Below are 18749 nucleotides of genomic sequence, written 5' to 3' on the forward strand. Positions count from 1 at the left end.
ATTCAAAAGTACCAACTCCGCTTCAACCCACAGAAATGTGTATTTGGAGTAACTTCTGGAAAACTGTTGGGATTTGTGGTCAGTCAAAGAAGGATCGAAGTAGACCCTGTGAAGATTAAAGCTATCCAAGAGATGCCACCGCCTGAGACTGAAAAGTAGATTCGAGGTTTTCTAGGCAGAATCCAGTATGTTAGTAGATTCATTGCTCAACTCACCAACGTCTATGAACCTATTTTCAAGCTTCTCAAGAAGAATGAACCAACAATTTGGAATGAGCAATGTCAAAAAGCTTTCGACCAAGTCAAGGAGTATCTCTTAAACCCACCTATTTTGGTTCCACCTACACCGGGTGAACCACTTCTTCTTTATCTATCAGTCATAGAAGAAGCTATGGGATGCATGCTTGCACAGTATGACAAAGATACTTGCAAAGAAAGGGCCATCTACTACATCAGCAAGAAGATGTTAGAGTATGAACGAAAATATTCATCCTTGGAGAAAACCTGCTTAGTATTGGTATGGGCCACTCAGAGACTCCGGCACTATATGTTGTCTCATTCAATTATCTTGTTGTCTCGGATGGATCCTCTCAAGTACCTTTTCGAGAAACTTACGTTGACAGGGAGAACCACGCGATGGTTATTGTTGCTATCAGAGTTTGACATCACGCATGTTACGCAGAAATCCATCAAAGGGAGAGCTGTAGCAGAATACTTGGCAGATCACCCTGTAGTAGAAGGAATAAGGCCTGTCGATCAATTTCCAGATGAAAACATCTTGCACGTTAAAGAAGAACCGCAGAACCAAACATGGCAGTTATACTTTGATAGAGCCACCAATCAAAATGGGTATTGAATAGGGGCAGTCCTGTTTTCTCCGGAAGGATGCCACATTCCTATTGCTATTAAATTAGCCTTTTCGAACACTAATAACACGGCTGAATATAAGGCATGCATCGCCGGGCTCGAAGCGGCTTTGAACCTGGGCATTATAGAAATTGAGGTTTTTGGGGATTCAGCCTTGGTCATACATCAGTCATTGGAAGAATGGAAAACTAGGGATAAAAAGTTGAAACCTTATCATGAGTATTTGTTAAACTTAGTTAGTAAGTTTAAATCTATCATGTTCCAGCACTTGTCAAAGGAGGATAACAGATTTGCTGACTCCTTAGCAACTTTATCTTCAATGATCCATTTACCCCCAGGCATGGAATTGAGGCCAATCACTGTTGAAATCAAAGTCAAACCCGCATACTGCCATCAGATCAACATTGCTACTCGACTACCCGATGGAAAGCCATGGTACACAGATATAAAGAGAGCGTTGGAAAAACAAGAATTCCCGGAAGAAGCATCGAGGAAAGAACGACAGACCCTACTAAGATTAGCATCTCAATTTATCCTGTGCGCAGGAAATTTATACAAAAGGTCTTATGATGGGATTCACTTGTCGCGTGTTGATGAAGATCAAGCTGAACAGATAATGATTGAACTACATTCAGGATAATGTGGCCCTCACATGAGCGGAAAAATGTTAGCTAAGAAGATTATGAGACAAGGATACTATTGGCCTACGATGGAAACATATTGTCATCACATAGTCAAAACCTGTCATAAGTGCCAAATACATGCGAACCTTATACATGTGCCGCCATCTCAATTAGTGGGCCTGACTTCACCATGGCCATTCTCAGTCTGGGGGATTGACATTATTGGTAAAATATCACCTAAGGCATCAAACGGGCATGAATACATTCTAGTTGCCATCGATTATTTTACCAAATGGGTCGAAGCTGCCTCTTATGCTGTCCTCACTGCGTCTCGAGTTGCAAAGTTTATTCGAATGAACATCGTCAGTCGATACGGGGTACCTTCGGAATTGATATCTGATAATGGGTCACACTTCAAAGCTGAGGTTATCAAATTGTATTCAAAGTTCAAAATCTCACACCATAAATCATCTCCTTATCGCCCTCAGACTAATGGAGCAGTCGAAGCAGCTAATAAGAATATTAAGACTATCCTCAGGAAAATGTGTCAATCACATCGAGATTGGTCAGAAAAACTATCATTTGCATTATGGGCATATCGAACTTCAATTCGATCCTCCACTGGAGCTACTCCTTACTCCTTAGTGTATGGCATGGAAGCAGTCTTGCTAGTTGAAATGGAGATTCCGTCTCTCAAGGTCTAGTTAGAAAGTCAGTTGTCAAAAGCAAATTGGGTTCGCCAACGGTATGAAGAGTTGAATTTGATCGAGGAAAAATGACTAAGAGCATTGTATCACGTGTAAGTTTATCAAAGAAAAGTCGTCCATGCGTTTGACAAGAAAATCAAGGCCCGTCACTTACAAGTCGGGGATTTAGTACTCAAAGAGAATAGGGCACCTATTTTTGACCCTAAAGGGAAGTTCAAACCAAATTGGGGAGGTCCGTTCATTGTCAAGGAAATATTACCAAGAAAAACTATCAGACTACAAGATCATGATGGAATCGAATTACCAAAACCAACCAACCTTGACAAAATCAAACGCTACTACATTTAAGGAGGCCATCTTTGGCCAAATCAATCCTCATATTACCTAGTTACCCAGTTCAACATATCTTTTCTCAACCCCTTTGCAGTCTTTTCAAAAATAAAAATTATGCATTTTTCTTTTTCAACCCTATCACCTAACCCAGGGGAGGGAAAAGTTCGAACTACGTTTTGGTTTGATCCCAAAATTCAGGGGTACGTAGGCAACCTAAGAAGTTACTTCAGGCCCGATCACATAAAAAAAAATCTATTTCCCCATACAATAAAAAAATCAAGAAAAAAATTCAATAGAAAAAAATATCTTCAAAATGGGGAAGAAAATTTAAGGTAAAATAAAAGAAATGCCACACAAGGGGAATTCGGGTTTTGAGCCTTAAAATCATTTTCTTTTTATACCCAATCCTAAGCTTACCTATAAAAGTCCTCCTAAGTACCGTACGAAAAGTCAAGGAAGATAACAGAGCATGATCAGACAGCAACTCCAGAAGTTCAGACAGGAAGAAAAGAAAAAGAAGATAAAAAAATGATGAAGCCTCCTAAGTTGAAAATCCGAAAAGGGCGACTTAGGCAAAAATTAAGGCAAGCTCGTAAGGTTGAAAATCTGAAAGGACAACTTTGACAACAATCAGAGTCAAGAAAAAAGAAAAGCTCGCTGGATCGAAAACCTGAAAAGGCGATCTAGGCAAAAGCTAGAGCAAGCTCGATAGATTGAAAATCTGAAAAGGTGATCTAGGCAAAAATTAGACCAATAAAGAAAAGAAAAAGAAAATCCCAACTGAGAGCGGTCCGAGCTGAAACATCAGAAGTCCGAATAATCAAGTTCAATACTTCGCTTAAACCAGGCATAGACTCAAAAGCCACAAGTATCTAGTCTACGATCGATCTGAAAATTTTTACTTCCCCAAGTGAACCAAGGGAGATAAGAGTGAATTCTATGATGAGTCTCAAAAGAAAATAATTTTGTTCTCTTGAGCCTGACTCAAAACTTTCAATAAAATTAATCAAAATTAAAAGTTGAGTATTTATTGCGCTTGTGATAATTAAATATTTCAAACCTTCATACAAGGGGCATTTTCTTTAATGTAACTTTTCCCCTTAAACTAGGGGCATTTTTTTTAAATCTTTGCATGATGTGTTCAATTATCTTCAATGCCACGTACATTGTCAAACTAGGGGCATTTTATTTTTGAGCAATGTTAATCTTAAGAGATAATGAGAACCCTAAATTTAAGGTTACCCTCTTGATAACAGTTTTTCGAAAAACTTTTGAGGTTCAAAAGAAATAAAAAACTCAGGTTTTAAATTCATAAAACTTTTTCGATAAAACCTTGAGGTTCAAACAAAAGCACTTTGGATCTCACATTTGACTATGTTTAGAGATCAACTAATAACTCATTAGGAAATATGGCATTCTTTCATTCTCAGTTTCTCTTCCAGATCCAATCATTCTTGGATTCGATCATTTCTCTTCCAGATTCATTATCTTCCAGATTTATTCGATCCATTCTAATCAGTCTTCTCCGAATTCATTCTTTATTTCCCAAAATTCCTTCATTCCTTTGCCAATTTTGCTCAGATGCCGCCAAGGGCTACCTTGGATTTTGCTCAATTGCCGTCAAGGGTTTTCTCGAAACTATGCTTAGACGCCGCCGAAGGTTTTCTCGGAACTATGCTCAGTTATCATCGAGGGTTTTCTCGGAACTATGCTCAGACGCCGCCGAGGGTTTTCTCGAAAATATGCTCAGTTACCGCCGAAGGTTTTCTCGGAACTATGCTCAGTTACCGCCGAGGGTTTTCTCGAAATTATGCTCAGATGCCGCCGAGGGTTTTCTCGGAACTATGCTCAGTTACCGCCGAGGGTTTTCTCGGAACTATGCTCAGACGCCGCCAAGGGTTTTCTAGGAACTATGCTCAGTTACCGCCGAGGGTTTTCTCGAAACTATGCTCAATTACCGTCGAGGGTTTTCTCGGAATTATGCTCAGATGCCGCCGAGGGTTTTCTCGAAATTATGCTCAGATGCCGCCGAGGGTTTTCTCGGAACTATGCTCAGTTACCGCCGAGGGTTTTCTCGGAATTATGCTTAGATGTCAACGAGGGTTTTCTCGGAATTATGCTCAGTTTATATTCAAATTATGCTCAGATTATGCTCAAATTATGCTCTGATTTTAAATCACACACTTGCACAGTTGTTACATCAGTCAAGGAAAATTTTCTAAAATTCAAGGATCTGAGACTGTCAGTGAGAGCTCGCGCTCAAGGGCCTGACAACCTTTTAATTCGGGGAGAGTTTACGCTCAAGGATCCAAACACCTTGATAAATTACTAAATCAGGCTGCAAAATGAACTGTCACTAGCTTTTGCATTCAGATATCGCACTATCTACCAAAATAGATTTGCTATCTAGTTTACTTCAACCCTCTGTCAAAGAGGGGCATCTGTAGATATCCCATTTTTGCATCCGCCTGATTAATCAACTCGTCAACCCGATCGCAATGATTCCCAATGATGGATGTGTATTACATTGCTTTATTTCGTTACTAGATGTGTTTCAGAAATCCGGATGAGTATCTCGAACTGACAAAACCTTAGAAAGCACGCTACGCTAGGAAAATACGACTCTAGAAAGATAGAAATCATCATCTTGCAGACCCAAAAGAAGTTTCACGATAAAAATCACTAAAAAATTATCAAATTATCAAAATACCCCTAATCTCAAAACAACCCTAGAGCCTACGTTACGATTAGGAAAACCCTTTCGAACATATAAATAATAAATCGAAACCAAATAAATCATTTCACCAATTTTCATAGAATTTGACAAAATTACGAAAATACCCCTCCTAAAGTTCACAACCATTTCACACAAAAAATTTCATAAATAATACAAACTAATATTTCCATTGAATTCCTTACGAAAAATTGATTCTAAAACATCCTAGAACATTAAAAACTGACTTAAAACGTGAAAAGTCCTCTCTGGGGGCAAAACGGTAATTTCACAATTCTCATAATTAAAAATTTTGAAATTAATAAGTAAAACATTAAATAATTAAAGTGAAACATTAATGAAATTAATTTAAAAAATTTGAACTAAAAAAATCGATCAATCAGGTTCTCATGAAAAATTGTTGAGTGTTCGTGAGATATTTTTTTAAGGACCCCTCCATTTGGGGGTCCAAAGAATTAAAGATATAATTGAGGGGGGTGTTCCAAAAATTTAAAGTCAATCAAGCAAGACTAAAGTCAAGATATTAAAGTCAATCAAGAAAGACTAAAATCAAGATATTAAAGTCAATCAAGCAAGACTAAAGTCAAAATTAAAGCCAATTAAGCAAGATTAATGTCAAGATATTAAAAGTCAATCAATTAAGACTAAAGTCAAAATATTAAATGTCAATCAAATAAGACCAAAAATCATAATAGAGTTCTAATTAAATAATAACTCAATCTAATAGAGTTCTAACTAAAACACAACTCTACCTAAAACAATTCTAATTAAAACACAATTCTACCTAAAACAAGTCTAACTAAAACACAACTCTAATTAAACACTAACTCTATCAAAATCAACCCCTAAAAAAATCTATAAATAGAGGTGCTCACACCCTATTTTCGTATCAAATCATAAATCCTAAGAGAAGTAGGTCTAAAAGTCCCCCCTAGCCTCCCATAAACCTTAGTTTTGGAGCCCCAACTCCTTACCTAACATCTCTCCTTCGACTTTAGCCTAAGAAACACCTAAAAGCCTTCTAAATACATCCTAAAATCCACAACAAATTTAAAGAATTCAGATCCAAGAAAGTAGAGATACCTTGCCTCGGAGATCAAAAATCAAATCCGGAGATAGAACGAAGCAAAGAGTATGGTACAAGGAGCAATTTTTGTCGGATTTGAGGGAACAAAGTCTTTGCTATCGGAAAGGTATAACTTTTATTTATTTATTTATTATTATCTAGGTTTTTAGCAATGTAATTTATTTGGAAAGTTAGTAGAGACCGGTTTTGGCCGGGCGGGGTTGGTGCCTAACACCTTCCAACCCCGTAACATGATCCCCGAATTCAGTTTTTTTCTATTTTAGATTAGTCCTTTATCTATTTAGAGTCATTGATCGGTTCCTAGACCGTAATAACTAGGTAGCGACTCCCAAACCTCAAGAGTCAAAAGCGGATCCGCGCACTCCGTGGATCGAGGGCCTTTCACATGGAGCTAAAGGTTTGTCAGAATGAAGCTTGAGGTTTGTCAACATGAAGCTAACGGTTTGTCGGCACTGAGCTGGAGGTTTGTTAGTACAGAACTAGAAGTTTGTCAACATTGAGCTGGAGGGTTATCAACATGGAGTCAAAGGTTTGTCAGCACAGAGTTTAAGGTTTCTCAACATAGAACTGGAGGTTTATCGACACAGAGCTGTAAATTTGTTGGTATAGAATTAGAGGTTTGTCAATACAGAGCTGGGTATCAACATGGAGTTGGAAGAACAATTTTCAAAGACAGATTATTCTAAACAAATTGAGTTGGAAAAACCTTTTTGTTAGTCCCTAATTCAATGCTTTAAAATCAAAATCGGCTAGTCAAATCCCCAAGGAAGAGGTAGCGCACAATGCTTTAGCAAGGACACTCTTAAGTCATCTCATTTTCTTGAATAGACGTAGTTTATTCCCCTCGTATCAATAGGAAAATATCGTTCTTAGGCACCGACTTTGATCAAGAATTACAATTGGTGCTTAAAATAATTTTTTTTCAAATCTAATTTGTTGAAAAATGATTGGATTTATTTGGATTAATCGACTAACTGTTGATCTTAATGGATCACATATGTATCATAGTTCAGGTTAAAATTGGAGGATAGGCCCGATTTGGGTTGAATAGGGATTATAGACCTGGTTTAGGTCGGATTAGATCATTGACCTGATTTGGATTGGATACGTTTCGGGGACCCAATTCGTAATGGATATGGGTCGGTAGACCCAATTTGGATTTGATATGGGTTGTGGACCATATTTGAATTGGATATGGGTCCTGAACCCAATTCGAAATGAATACGAGTCGTGGACCTAGTTCGAATTGGATATAGGTCATGGACCCAATTTGAACTGGATATAGGTCCAATTAGACAATGATATGGGTCGTGGACCCAATTTATGTTGGATTTAAGTCGTGGACCCAATTTGGATTGGATACGGGACATGCACCCAATTTGGATTGGATATGGGTTGTGAACCCAATTCGAAATGGATGTGGGTCGTGGACCCGATTTGGAGTACATATGGGTCCTGAACCCAGTCGAAGTGAATATGGGTCGTGGACCTATTTTGAAGTGGACATGGGTCGTGGACCCATTTGAAATGACTATGAGTCGTGGACCCATTTGTAAGTGGGTATGGGTCATGGACCAATTTGAAAGTGGGTATGGGTCGTAGATGATAATGGGTTTGATTGTGGCAAAGGTTAGTAGTGTGTCACGTTGGGTTGAGATCAATTTTGATCGGTAGAGAATAGGTGAGCACCGTTTTGATTAAATAAAAAGTAGCAAGTAACAGGCCCTAAGCTTACTGAAAAAATTTGTATTTTTTCTAATTTTTAAGCTTTAAAAGTCAAAAGAAAAATAAAGTCCAAGAGAAAATTTGTCAGGTTGATGTAAGGGATGAAATGAAAAAAAAAATTATTTTTTTTATTTTAGGGTCTGATTTTAATGCGTGGACCATGGTGTTTTTGTACAGTTCACACTTTAAATGCAAACCAGAATGTATATTTTCGACCAAAAAAACTTTTATTTTTATTTTTATTTTTTTAAGATAATGAAAAACATAAAGAAAATAAGGATTTACCATTTACCAAGGGGAACATGTTGTAGACACCCCATTTTTGCACTCGCTTGATTAATCAATTCGTCAACCCGATCGCAACGGTTCTCAATGATGGATGTTTATTCCAATACTTTATTTTGTTACAAGATATGTTTCAGAAATCCAGATGAGGTATCTCGAACTGACAAAACTTAGAAATCACGTTACGCTAGGAAACCACAACCCGAGAAACATAGAAATCATCATCTTGTGGACAAAAAGAAGTTTTACGATAAAAATCACTAAAAAATGATCAAATTACCAAAATACCCCTGACCTTAAAACATCTTTAGAACCTACGTTACGCTTAGAAAAACTCATTCAAACACATAAAATAACAAATCGAAATCAAATAAATCATTTCGTCAATTTTCATAGAATTTGACGAAATTACGAAAATGCCCCTCATAAAGTTCACCACCATTTCATATAAAAACTTCATAAATGACAAAAACCAACATTCCCATCGAATTTCTAATGAAAAATTGATTCCAAAACATCTTGGAACATTAAAAAATGACTTAAAACGTAAAAAATCCTCTCCAAGGGTAAAACGGTAATTTTACAATTTTAATAATTAAAAATTTTGAAATTAATAAATAAATCATTAAATAATTTAAAGTGAAACATTAATAAAATTAATTTAAAAATTTTAACTAAAAAATTGACCAATCAGGCTTTCAGGCAAAATTGTTGATAGTTGATAGGATATTTATTCAAGGACCCCTCTTTTTGGGGGCCCAAAGAATTAAAGATATAATTAAAGCGGGTTCTCCAAAAATTAAAGTCAATTAAGTAAAACTAAAGTCAATCAAGTAAGACTAAAGTCAAGATATTAAAAGGCAACCAAGAAAGACTAAAGTCAAAGTATTAAAGTCAATCTCATAAGACTAAAGTCAAAATCCTAAATTAAAACTCTAAAGACTAAGTCAATCTCATAAGATCAAAGTCAAAATCCTAATTAAAACTCTAAAAGAAACCCTAATTAAACCATAATTCTTCTAAAAAAACTTTATAAATAGGAGCCTCCACACCCTATTTTAGTATCAAATTACAAATCATAAGAGAAGTAGGTCAAAAAGTCCCCCTAGCCTCCCATAAACCCTAGTTTTGAAGTCCCAACTCCTTACCTAATACCTATACTTTGATTTTAGCTTGAAAAACACTTAGAAGCCCTTCAAAAACACCCCAAAATTCATAAACAAATCCGAAGAATCCAGATCTAAGAAAGGGATACCTCGCCTCGGGGATCAGAAATCAGATCTGGAGTCAAACCAAAGTAAAGAATTCTGTACAAGGAGTTATTCAATCAGATCTGAGAGAACGATAAAGTTGTGTTCGAAAAAGTATAATTTCTTAATTTTTTTTATTATCTAGGTTTTTTTTAGCAATGTAATTTATTTGAAAAATTAATAGAGATCGACTTTGGCCTGGCGGGATTGGTGCCTAACACCTTCCAATCCCGTAACGTGATCCCCGGACTTTTTTTTTTTCGTAGATTAGTAATGTTTGCCTTTTTTAGAATCAGTTTGGTTCCTAGACCGTAATAACTAGGTGGCGACTCCTAAACCTCAAGGATCAAAAGCGAATTCGCGCACCCCGCGGATCGAGGGCGCTTTCACATGTACGAAAATAAAAAGGAAAAAAACTTAAATCTTTACAACTTTGCCTCTTTGGACATTACAACTTTGCCTTCAAGGATTAAAAAAAAAAAAGAAAATTACAAGATACCTGAGGGTTGATATATCTTGAAACATTTGTATCTGATACCTCTAATCATATTGATGTATACGGTTATAGGTGGTCTGAAGTTACTCAATCTTCAAACCTTCATGCACATTGAAATGTACACTTCTTAGGTTGGTGATTGAGGTGGATGTTTTCCTCCTCACCTCCCCAAATGAATGATCTAGGGGGTTTGAGAATACTGGCATCTGAGGTTATATTTTAAAATAGGAGAATGTGACTTCTACAATGAGCTATGAAGCGAATGTGTACAAATACATTTACAAGTGTGTATCAACCCTTACAACTTTGAATCAAAACAAGGAAAGAAATAAATATTACATACACTTCCATATAGAAAAGAAAGCAATAACGACAATGGAGTCAATCAATAAACAAATATGTTAGAAACAAAAATAAGAACAAGAAAAAAGTTAGATATTTTTGAAAGAAAAGAAAATGGCTAAGTAAACTCAGTTTGGACCCACTAGTATTCCCTAGTGGAATCGCCAAGTTATAGACATGAGAAGTTCGAATTGGAACTTCTATGCTACATTGTTATGAGTCGGCACTATTCTTTTTTTTTAAATTGGTATGAATGAATACCCGGAATATTTTTTAAATTGGTATGAATGAACACCTGGAATATTTTTTAAATTGATTTTTGTGCCATTATAGTGACTCTCATTTGTTAGAAAGGGCAAGGTCTACCTACGATTTAGGTAAGGAGATCTGGTTAAAGGATGTGAAAGGTATTATAGGCACCCCATCCTCTTCATCAAAGGTGGTTACCTTGCTTGGCCATTTTTTGTAGAAACTTAAGAAAATAAAATGCATGAGAATGCATGTTAAGGGTGGTGTGTGCATTAAGTGAAATGTTCCCTTAAAAAGGTTTTGATTTCGATGTGACATTAGGGACATCCTATGAATAAGGATAACCCATATAGCCACATTACTTTTATGGATATGGATGTTGGTTTTAAGCTTTTGGAGAGACTCTATGAAGGAGTTCCTTTGGAACCATAACCTTGATGCATACATGCATGGCTAAAAACTTAGTGTTTCACCCCATCAAGAGGGTGACACATTTCTTCATCATTGCCATACATGTGTGAGTGTATGCATTGTGTACAACATGATGCATGATATAACACGAGAAAACAAGTCTTCAACCCCCACATTTTCGATCGAACCTTAGTCCAACCTACCAGAGATGAGAAAAAGTATGCATTACATCCTAAGGGTTTCTAAAAGAAAAATAAGAAGGTTAGAAGTAGAAGATGCAAAAGTACATAAGATAAACATAGTCTAACCCACCTTGTCTCTTGGGTTTTTTAATGATTTTGAATCTTGAAATCACCTTGAAAGTTGAGTGATGTGCTTGAGGGTTAATGATTAGAAATGAGGGACTTCGTTGATTGAAGGAGGAAAGAAGGTGAAAGTTCTTGAATAGAAGCTTAGGTTGAAATAATGTTAAGGTGAATAGAAATTTGGGTAGAGTTTGGGGTAGATAAATGGGGGCTTAAGATCATCAATTGTTAATAAGAAAATAAGGGTATTTATAGTTTTTTAAAAAATGTATGGATAAAATAGTAAAATCCTAAAAATAAAGATAATGGACATGAAGTTTAACTTATTTCCTTTTGGATTTTTCATTTGTATGAGGCTAAATGTAATATTTGTGAAGAAACCCTAAAAAAAAAATTTGATCTTTGGTTTTTGGTAAATAGAGGTGAGGGAACAAAAACTACTCTTGGGAGGGTGAATAGGGAAATGACATATGTAAAGATAAAGTGGTACGTGAAAAGTTGATCTTGATTCATTTGTAAATAACTCCTATAAAGCAAGGGTGGATGTATATATTTGAAATGAACTAATGGGAGAACAAAAGTACTTTTAGGAGGGTAAGTAGGGAAGTGACATGTGTAAAATTGAAGTGATAAGTGAAAAGTTAACCTTGGTTCATTTGTAGATAACTCATAAAGTAAGGGTGGATATATATTATTGAAATGGGCTAATGAGAGAGCTCCATATATGTACTTGATGATTCTCACCTTTTGAAGGTATGATTGGAAGTTCTCTTAACTTTATGGATTATTACCAAAGACTAAATAACCTTTTTGGTTTGACTACCTTTTTGGGAAGGGTATGTTGGGCTTTCACAAGGGGGAGTTGACTCTCCAATTAGATTAAGCACTGGGTATTAAGGACTTATGGGAGATCAACATGTATCACCTTTTGAGGGGGTGTGAGAGAATGAGCTTAGAATGGACTTGGTATTAGGCTTAAGTGATGGACTGTGGGTATTATGGTTATGGACTTAGTTTATGGATAATAAGTTTGGAGATTGGACTTGATTTATAGATAATGGGTTATAGACTTTGAATATTAAGGCTAGGTTTGAGAGTGGGTTTTGTAGGACTTTGCTTATGGAATTAGGTTTTGGATAATGGATTGGTTAATGGAAAGTGAATATGAAATTGGGTTGGTTCATGATTAGGAAGGTGGGTTAGGTATGGATTTAGATTGGATTAGGGAAGTGGTATGGAATTAGATTGGATTAGGGATAAGGTTGAGGATGCAAACTATATGATATGATGCATGTATGTATGAAAATGATGCCAAGTGGCAATGTGGGCCAATTGAGAAGCTCAAGTTCATAATTGAATTCAATTCGAGAAAATTTGGATTTTCCTAATGGATTTATGTAAATTGGGGTGTCTACATTCGTCGAATCCTTCACCTGAAAATAACAAGATTTATTCAAATTAGAATGCTAAAAAAAAAACAAATATCACCATTACAATAAAAAGAATGTCAGAAACTCAATCAACAAAAATCAGTAGCAAAGGCAGCCAGCTCATCGCCGCACACTAGGACCCTATCACGGCGCGGTGAAATTTTGACAAAAATCGAAAAAATTTCTTGGACAAATTTCTAATATCACGTAGATTGTAATGAAGATATTATCAATTTTGTCTCTATTTGTTTAGCTGCTATTTCAAGAAAATAAGTCTTGGTTCTGTTTCGAATCTATTTCGAACTCTTTTCGAATTGAAAATGAATCGAACCGCTATCCTCGGCAGTGGTGCCAATTTGATTGTGTAACTATTTATATTTCAGAAATGTAAGATTGAACAAATAATGAGATAAAACTTTGGGAGTAAGATTTATTCCACAGGGGTAATGGATATTCAACTTTTTTCTTCGAATTAAAATCAAAATAGAATTTTAAAATAGATTAGAAGAATTACAACTAAGAAGTGAATTAAAAACTGAAATGAAAGCAAGAAGAGCTTAGAGAGATCAAATTAGCCTTGCAACTCATCGTAATGCTGAATAATTCTCATTTTAACTCAATCCACGTAACAAATCGTTGTTCGTGGATTGGAAGATAAATTGATTAATCACTATGAATCCTAAACTTATAGGAGATCATCCAACTTATATTTTGAATTCATCACAAACTATAATTAAACTTGAACTCATCTAAACAATAATTATCAAAGTTAGAATTGGAAATATAAATTGGATGATCTCACCTTAAGAGGCTTCATAAGAACACAATTGAAAGTATAAATAATGGAATTGAAACAACAATATTAAGATGAACTTGCTCCGGCATCATTGACTTCTCGAAGGAGATTCTAGCCGATCATCGCGAGGAACAAATTACAATAATAGTTAAAAAAATAAGGGAAACAGGGTAGAGAAAAGAATAAGAAGAGTCTATGTTACAATTTGATTCCCTCTTGATGATCCTCCAATGGAGTTACAAAGAAATTTAAAGAAAAAAGATAAAAGAAAAACACTCTTGAGATCTCACTTCTATGAGAATTCTTTCTCTCAAAGGAAAAATCAGAAAATTACAAAGAAATTAAGAAGAAAAAAAGGGACCCCTTCCTTTGGGACAACCCCTCAATTTATAATTTTCTAATCGGGCTATTGGGTCGGGTTTTCGCTTGAGTAATTTCAAAAAGGACCTTCAGTTACAATGGTTGAAGAGTCTGAAAATCACAACTCGAATCTCGAGGAAAAATTCTTTTAAATTACAGAGACACGGTAGGGACCTATCGTGGAGCTGTGGCTTGGCAACCTTTGGCTCCAGAGTTTAGGTTGACTGCTCCCATTTGACTTGTAGATTGTAACGAAAATTTCTTTTTGTTTGAATTTGCTTTTTAACCTTGTAAATAGTTAGAAAAACTATTAGTTTTAATATTTTGACAAAATAATACAATTATGGTTATTTGAGATAATTAGCAATTAAGTGTTAATCATATTTGTGTAATTACGATCCCAAAAAGTGATTTTACGGGACCTTATCAACATTCATATTGAAAATGTCCAAGCTTATGGCAATTGTAGCACTCAATGGTAGATTTGTCAAAGCTTTGTTTACATCTACCTCTACCTCTTCTTCTTCCTCTAAATCCACCACGACCTCGACCTCATCCTCTTCCTCTTAATTGATCTTCATAAGTAACATTTAATGTTTGTTTTTCCACAAATGGTCATTCATGTGTTGTTTGTGCACTAGAAGACTGCTTTGTAGGACATCAATAGATAAGGTGTCTAGATCATTAGATTCCTCAATAGAACACACAACATAGCCAAATTTAGGAGTCATAGATCTCAGAATCTTTTTAATAACTACAACATCCTCCATCTTCTCACCATGAACCCTCATTTTGTTGGCTATAGTAAGGGGTTCGAGCAAAGTATTCATTCACATATTCCCTTTCCTTCATGTTGAGTACCTCAAATTCCTTTCGAAGAGCTAGTCGTTGTGCACACTGCACCCGTGCTATCCCATGGTACTTCTTCTTCAAAGAGTCCCAAATGCTCTTTGTTGTATCCTTGTTCAGAATGGTCTTCAAGACTGATCGATCAATGGCTTGGAAGATAATTTTTAGCCTTCAAATCCTTCAGTTTTGCATTCCAATCACCTTATTTTGTCCTTCAGTGAGTTCTGCCCCTACTTCTGCTATAGGGATCCCTTGTTCTATCAAGCTCCAATATTCCTTCGGGCGCAAAAAATTCTCCATGAGAATACACCAGTGATCATAATGGCTATCAAGCTTTGGGATTGTTGGTTGCACAAAGTTACTTTCAGTTGCCATCCTTATTGCTTCACAATTAGAAGATTGTTGCTTCTCAAGTTTTAATCAGGCCTAATAATGTGGCTCTGATACCAAATGTTAAGAAATTTGTGTATTGAAAATCAAGTAATGGGAGAATATCTTATTGATTGAATAAATAATACTGGCTTATAAATAGCCTTACAAAGATAACTCAAAACAGAACTAAAAACAACCCCACGTTTAACAATCCTAGAAACATGGTCTATGGCTAAAGAATAGATCAAACTAAACAACACATCCCTTATCAATAGGGAATACAAACAAATTAGTAACAACCTACTTAAAATAAATACTTTAACAAATATGTGGATGAAGATACCGAAAGTACTTACCAAACAACAAAAGAGGTAATAGGCCTTTGGTAGCTTTAAATCTCTATATTTGGAGATGGAACCCTTCTCCAAACAAACTATTTGTTGCTAATTCTAAGGATAATAGAGAGGGAGAAAAAACACAACTTTTTAGGTTAATGTTGTAAATTAGAACCAATTTGCCCGAATTAATTTTTTAGTACATTTCTTTCCAATGACCTTGAAGAAAATTTACAAGATGAATCCCATAACATCCAAAACCTACTAATCACACAACTTCAGTATTCTACAAATAAATCTACCCCAAAGTCAAACATATCAGAACCCATTTTTTCTCAAATTAATAGGCTTCTTTAAAACCCTAATTTATCATCTCTTCTCAAATTTCTCCGAGAAAAGAAAAACTAATCTAAGATACATAAAAAGATATTCGAAACCTTCAAATCATGAAACCTAGTTTAAGATCCAACATTAATTTCTCAGAAAAATAATGAAGCACATCAAGATCAAAGAAAACAAAGTCACACAAGCCTAATCCATCACAAAAAGATAAGAATATATTTGGATTCATGTTTCATCTGAGTCCATTGAAAAATAAGATAAAGAAAATGAAAGAAAAAGGGAGAGGAGAGCTCTAACCTCATTTTCAATTGAAAAATCCGAAAATATCTTTGGTGAAGGCTATCCAATTCAAGTCAAATTCGAGCTCCTTAAAAGGTAATACACTTTTCTTCCTCAGATCTGAACCAAACAAAGTTGTAGAAGTCAAATCCAGCTCTTGAGGTTTACTATTGACCAAGCTCTAATTTTTTTTCGTATTCTTGGTTTCATGAACGAAGAATAGATTTGACAGATCCCTTATTGAGTAAGAAGATGTCGATCAAAAACAGAGAAGAGATTTGGTAGTTTGATCGAGCATAGGGAGATGGTTCGATCGAGGGGAAAGGAAATACAATGGAGATTTTAGGGTTTTAACATAGAGTGCAAAAAGAGATGGTTCAATCAAGAAGGAAATAGAAAATATGAGAGAGAGGGACTTTATGTTTCAGCACAAATAGATGGTTGGATCGAGAGGAGAGAAGAGACATTTTAGGGCTTGAGCGTAGAGAGGGTTCAGAGCTAGAAAGAAGAGAGGTGAGTTAGGGTTAGATATGTTGAAGAGACGAATAGAGGAATGAAAGATTTAGGTTTTTATTATTAATTATATAACTACTATTGGCACCCAACTTTTAAGTATTACACCATGAATTTAGTAAAACCTATTGTCTAAAGTCTCGCAAAATTTTTGCCCAACCCTGCTTGGACGAAAAATAGACTTTAGATTAATAGGTCAATGAGTCAGTTCTGCTTTGGTTCCTAAGGAACTTAAAACCATAACCATTTCATTTATCTCGGTTCTGGTTCTTGTCAGTTCTGGATTCAGTTCCAAAATAAATGTAACTAGAACTGAAACCAATCAAATGTTAAAATTCAACACCAGCCCAAATTGGGAAAAGCCCACATTTATTGCCCAAGCCCAATGGCTATTTAGAACCCAATTTCTAGAATCTTCTTAGAGAAAACTCTAGATGTTTTTAGATAAGAGAAAAATAGAAAATTCTAGAATAGTAGATATTTTGGTGGAAAACTCTAGACTAATAGATATTTTTAGAAAGTTCTAGATGACAAAATTGTAACCATTAGATTAAAAATGTGTTGGCACAATCCTAGCCATTAGTTAAGGAGGTACCACAAGTATAAATAGGGGTGAGTCCTCTCATTTTGTATCAAGTAGTAAGAAACAAGTTGTGAGAAATAAGTTGTAAGTAAGAGGTCTTGAGAGGTTGTAAAAAGTGTGAGTGTTTGTAAAAGTGTATTTTTCTTAATAGAGTGTTATTTTCTTTTTCAACTTGTGAGTGATATCTTTATTGAGGGTATAGTACAAGTAAATTGTTTACTTGTTTATATCCAATATTTGTGCATTTAGAGTCAAGTACTCTAGATTTTTTCTCAACAATTGGTATCAGAGCAAGGTTGCCAAGGATCGTTTTGGTGGAGCTATCTTGAGTCGTGAGGAGTTTACTACTCTACAAGATCGTTAGTCAAGTTTGTTCTGTTTAGTCGAAACTCTGTCGGCATGATGGGTGACCTTCAAGTAATTAGAGGAATGAAGAAGCTCAACAACCAAAACTACAACACGTGGGCAACATGCATGGAGTCTTACCTACAAGGTCAAGACTTGTGGAAGACTGTCGGTGGTAGTGAAGTTACACAACCGACAACAGAAGATGCCAATGGCATCTTGAGAAAATGGAAGATTAAAGCAGGCAAGGCGATGTTTGCTTTAAAGACCACAATTGAAGAAGAAATGTTAGTGCACATTCGAGATGCCAAAACACCGAAAGAAGCATGGGATACTTTCGCTACACTTTTTTTAAAGAAGAACGATATAAAACTACAACTTCTCGAGAACGAGCTGCTATCAATGGCGCAACGTGATATGATGATCGCCCAATACTTTCATAAGGTGAAGTTGATATGCCATGAAATTTCAGAATTAGATCCGAATGCTGCTATTGGAGAAACCAGGATAAAAAGAATAATTATCCATGATTTGCGACATGAATACCGAGGCTTTGTTGCTGCATTACAAGGATGGCCGACATAATCATCACTTGTTGAGTTCGAAATTTTTCTTGTTGGTCAAGAAGCTTTGGCTAAGCAAATGGGAGGAGTCTTGTTGAATGATAAGGAAGAAGCACTCTACACAAGAAAAAGTAAAGGAAGCTTCAAGCAGTACGTCAGAGGTGGATCTAAAACAAATGTGACAAGATAAGAGGTCATCAAAGAGAGGAGGCTCTCGTCCAGGGGCAGCTTCAAAGAATCACGATAATAGTAGAAGGTTTGAAGGCGATTGCTATAATTATGGGAAGAAGGGCCACATGGTGAAAGACTGCTGGTCTAAGAAAAAGCATGCTGAGAGTAATGCTGCTACTTCTAGTTTTAAAGAAGAAATCAAAGATGAATAGGATGCTGAAGCATCATTTGTAAAGGAAGAAGAAGAGGTAGCTCTTACAGCTACATCTAAATGGATTGACTACAAGAATGACTGGATCGTAGACTAGGGGTGCTCAAATCACATGACAGGTGATAGACAGAAGTTGCAAAATCTGTCCGAGTATAAAGGAAGTCGTGTGGTGGTGACAGCTGACAAC

At 35.8% G+C, this 18749-nt stretch overlaps 1 protein-coding gene across 1 annotated transcript; it reads left to right on the forward strand.

The window, feature by feature from the left end:
- Positions 1–17674: 17674 nt before the first annotated feature.
- LOC147398357 (uncharacterized) lies at positions 17675–18202 on the forward strand. Its single transcript, XM_086446709.1, has one exon. It carries the CDS (start codon positions 17675–17677, stop codon positions 18200–18202), a length of 528 nt encoding a protein of 175 aa, XP_086302835.1.
- Positions 18203–18749: the final 547 nt, after the last annotated feature.

The sequence above is a fragment of the Akebia trifoliata genome, chromosome 7, assembly GCF_017979445.1.
Source record: "Akebia trifoliata isolate Shusen 1 chromosome 7, ASM1797944v1, whole genome shotgun sequence".
NCBI lineage: Eukaryota > Viridiplantae > Streptophyta > Magnoliopsida > Ranunculales > Lardizabalaceae > Akebia > Akebia trifoliata.

Bases quoted from the DNA above. Each gene is read 5' to 3' on its own strand.
- LOC147398357 (XM_086446709.1), top strand. From the start codon at position 17,675: ATGGGTGACCTTCAAGTAATTAGAGGAATGAAGAAGCTCAACAACCAA.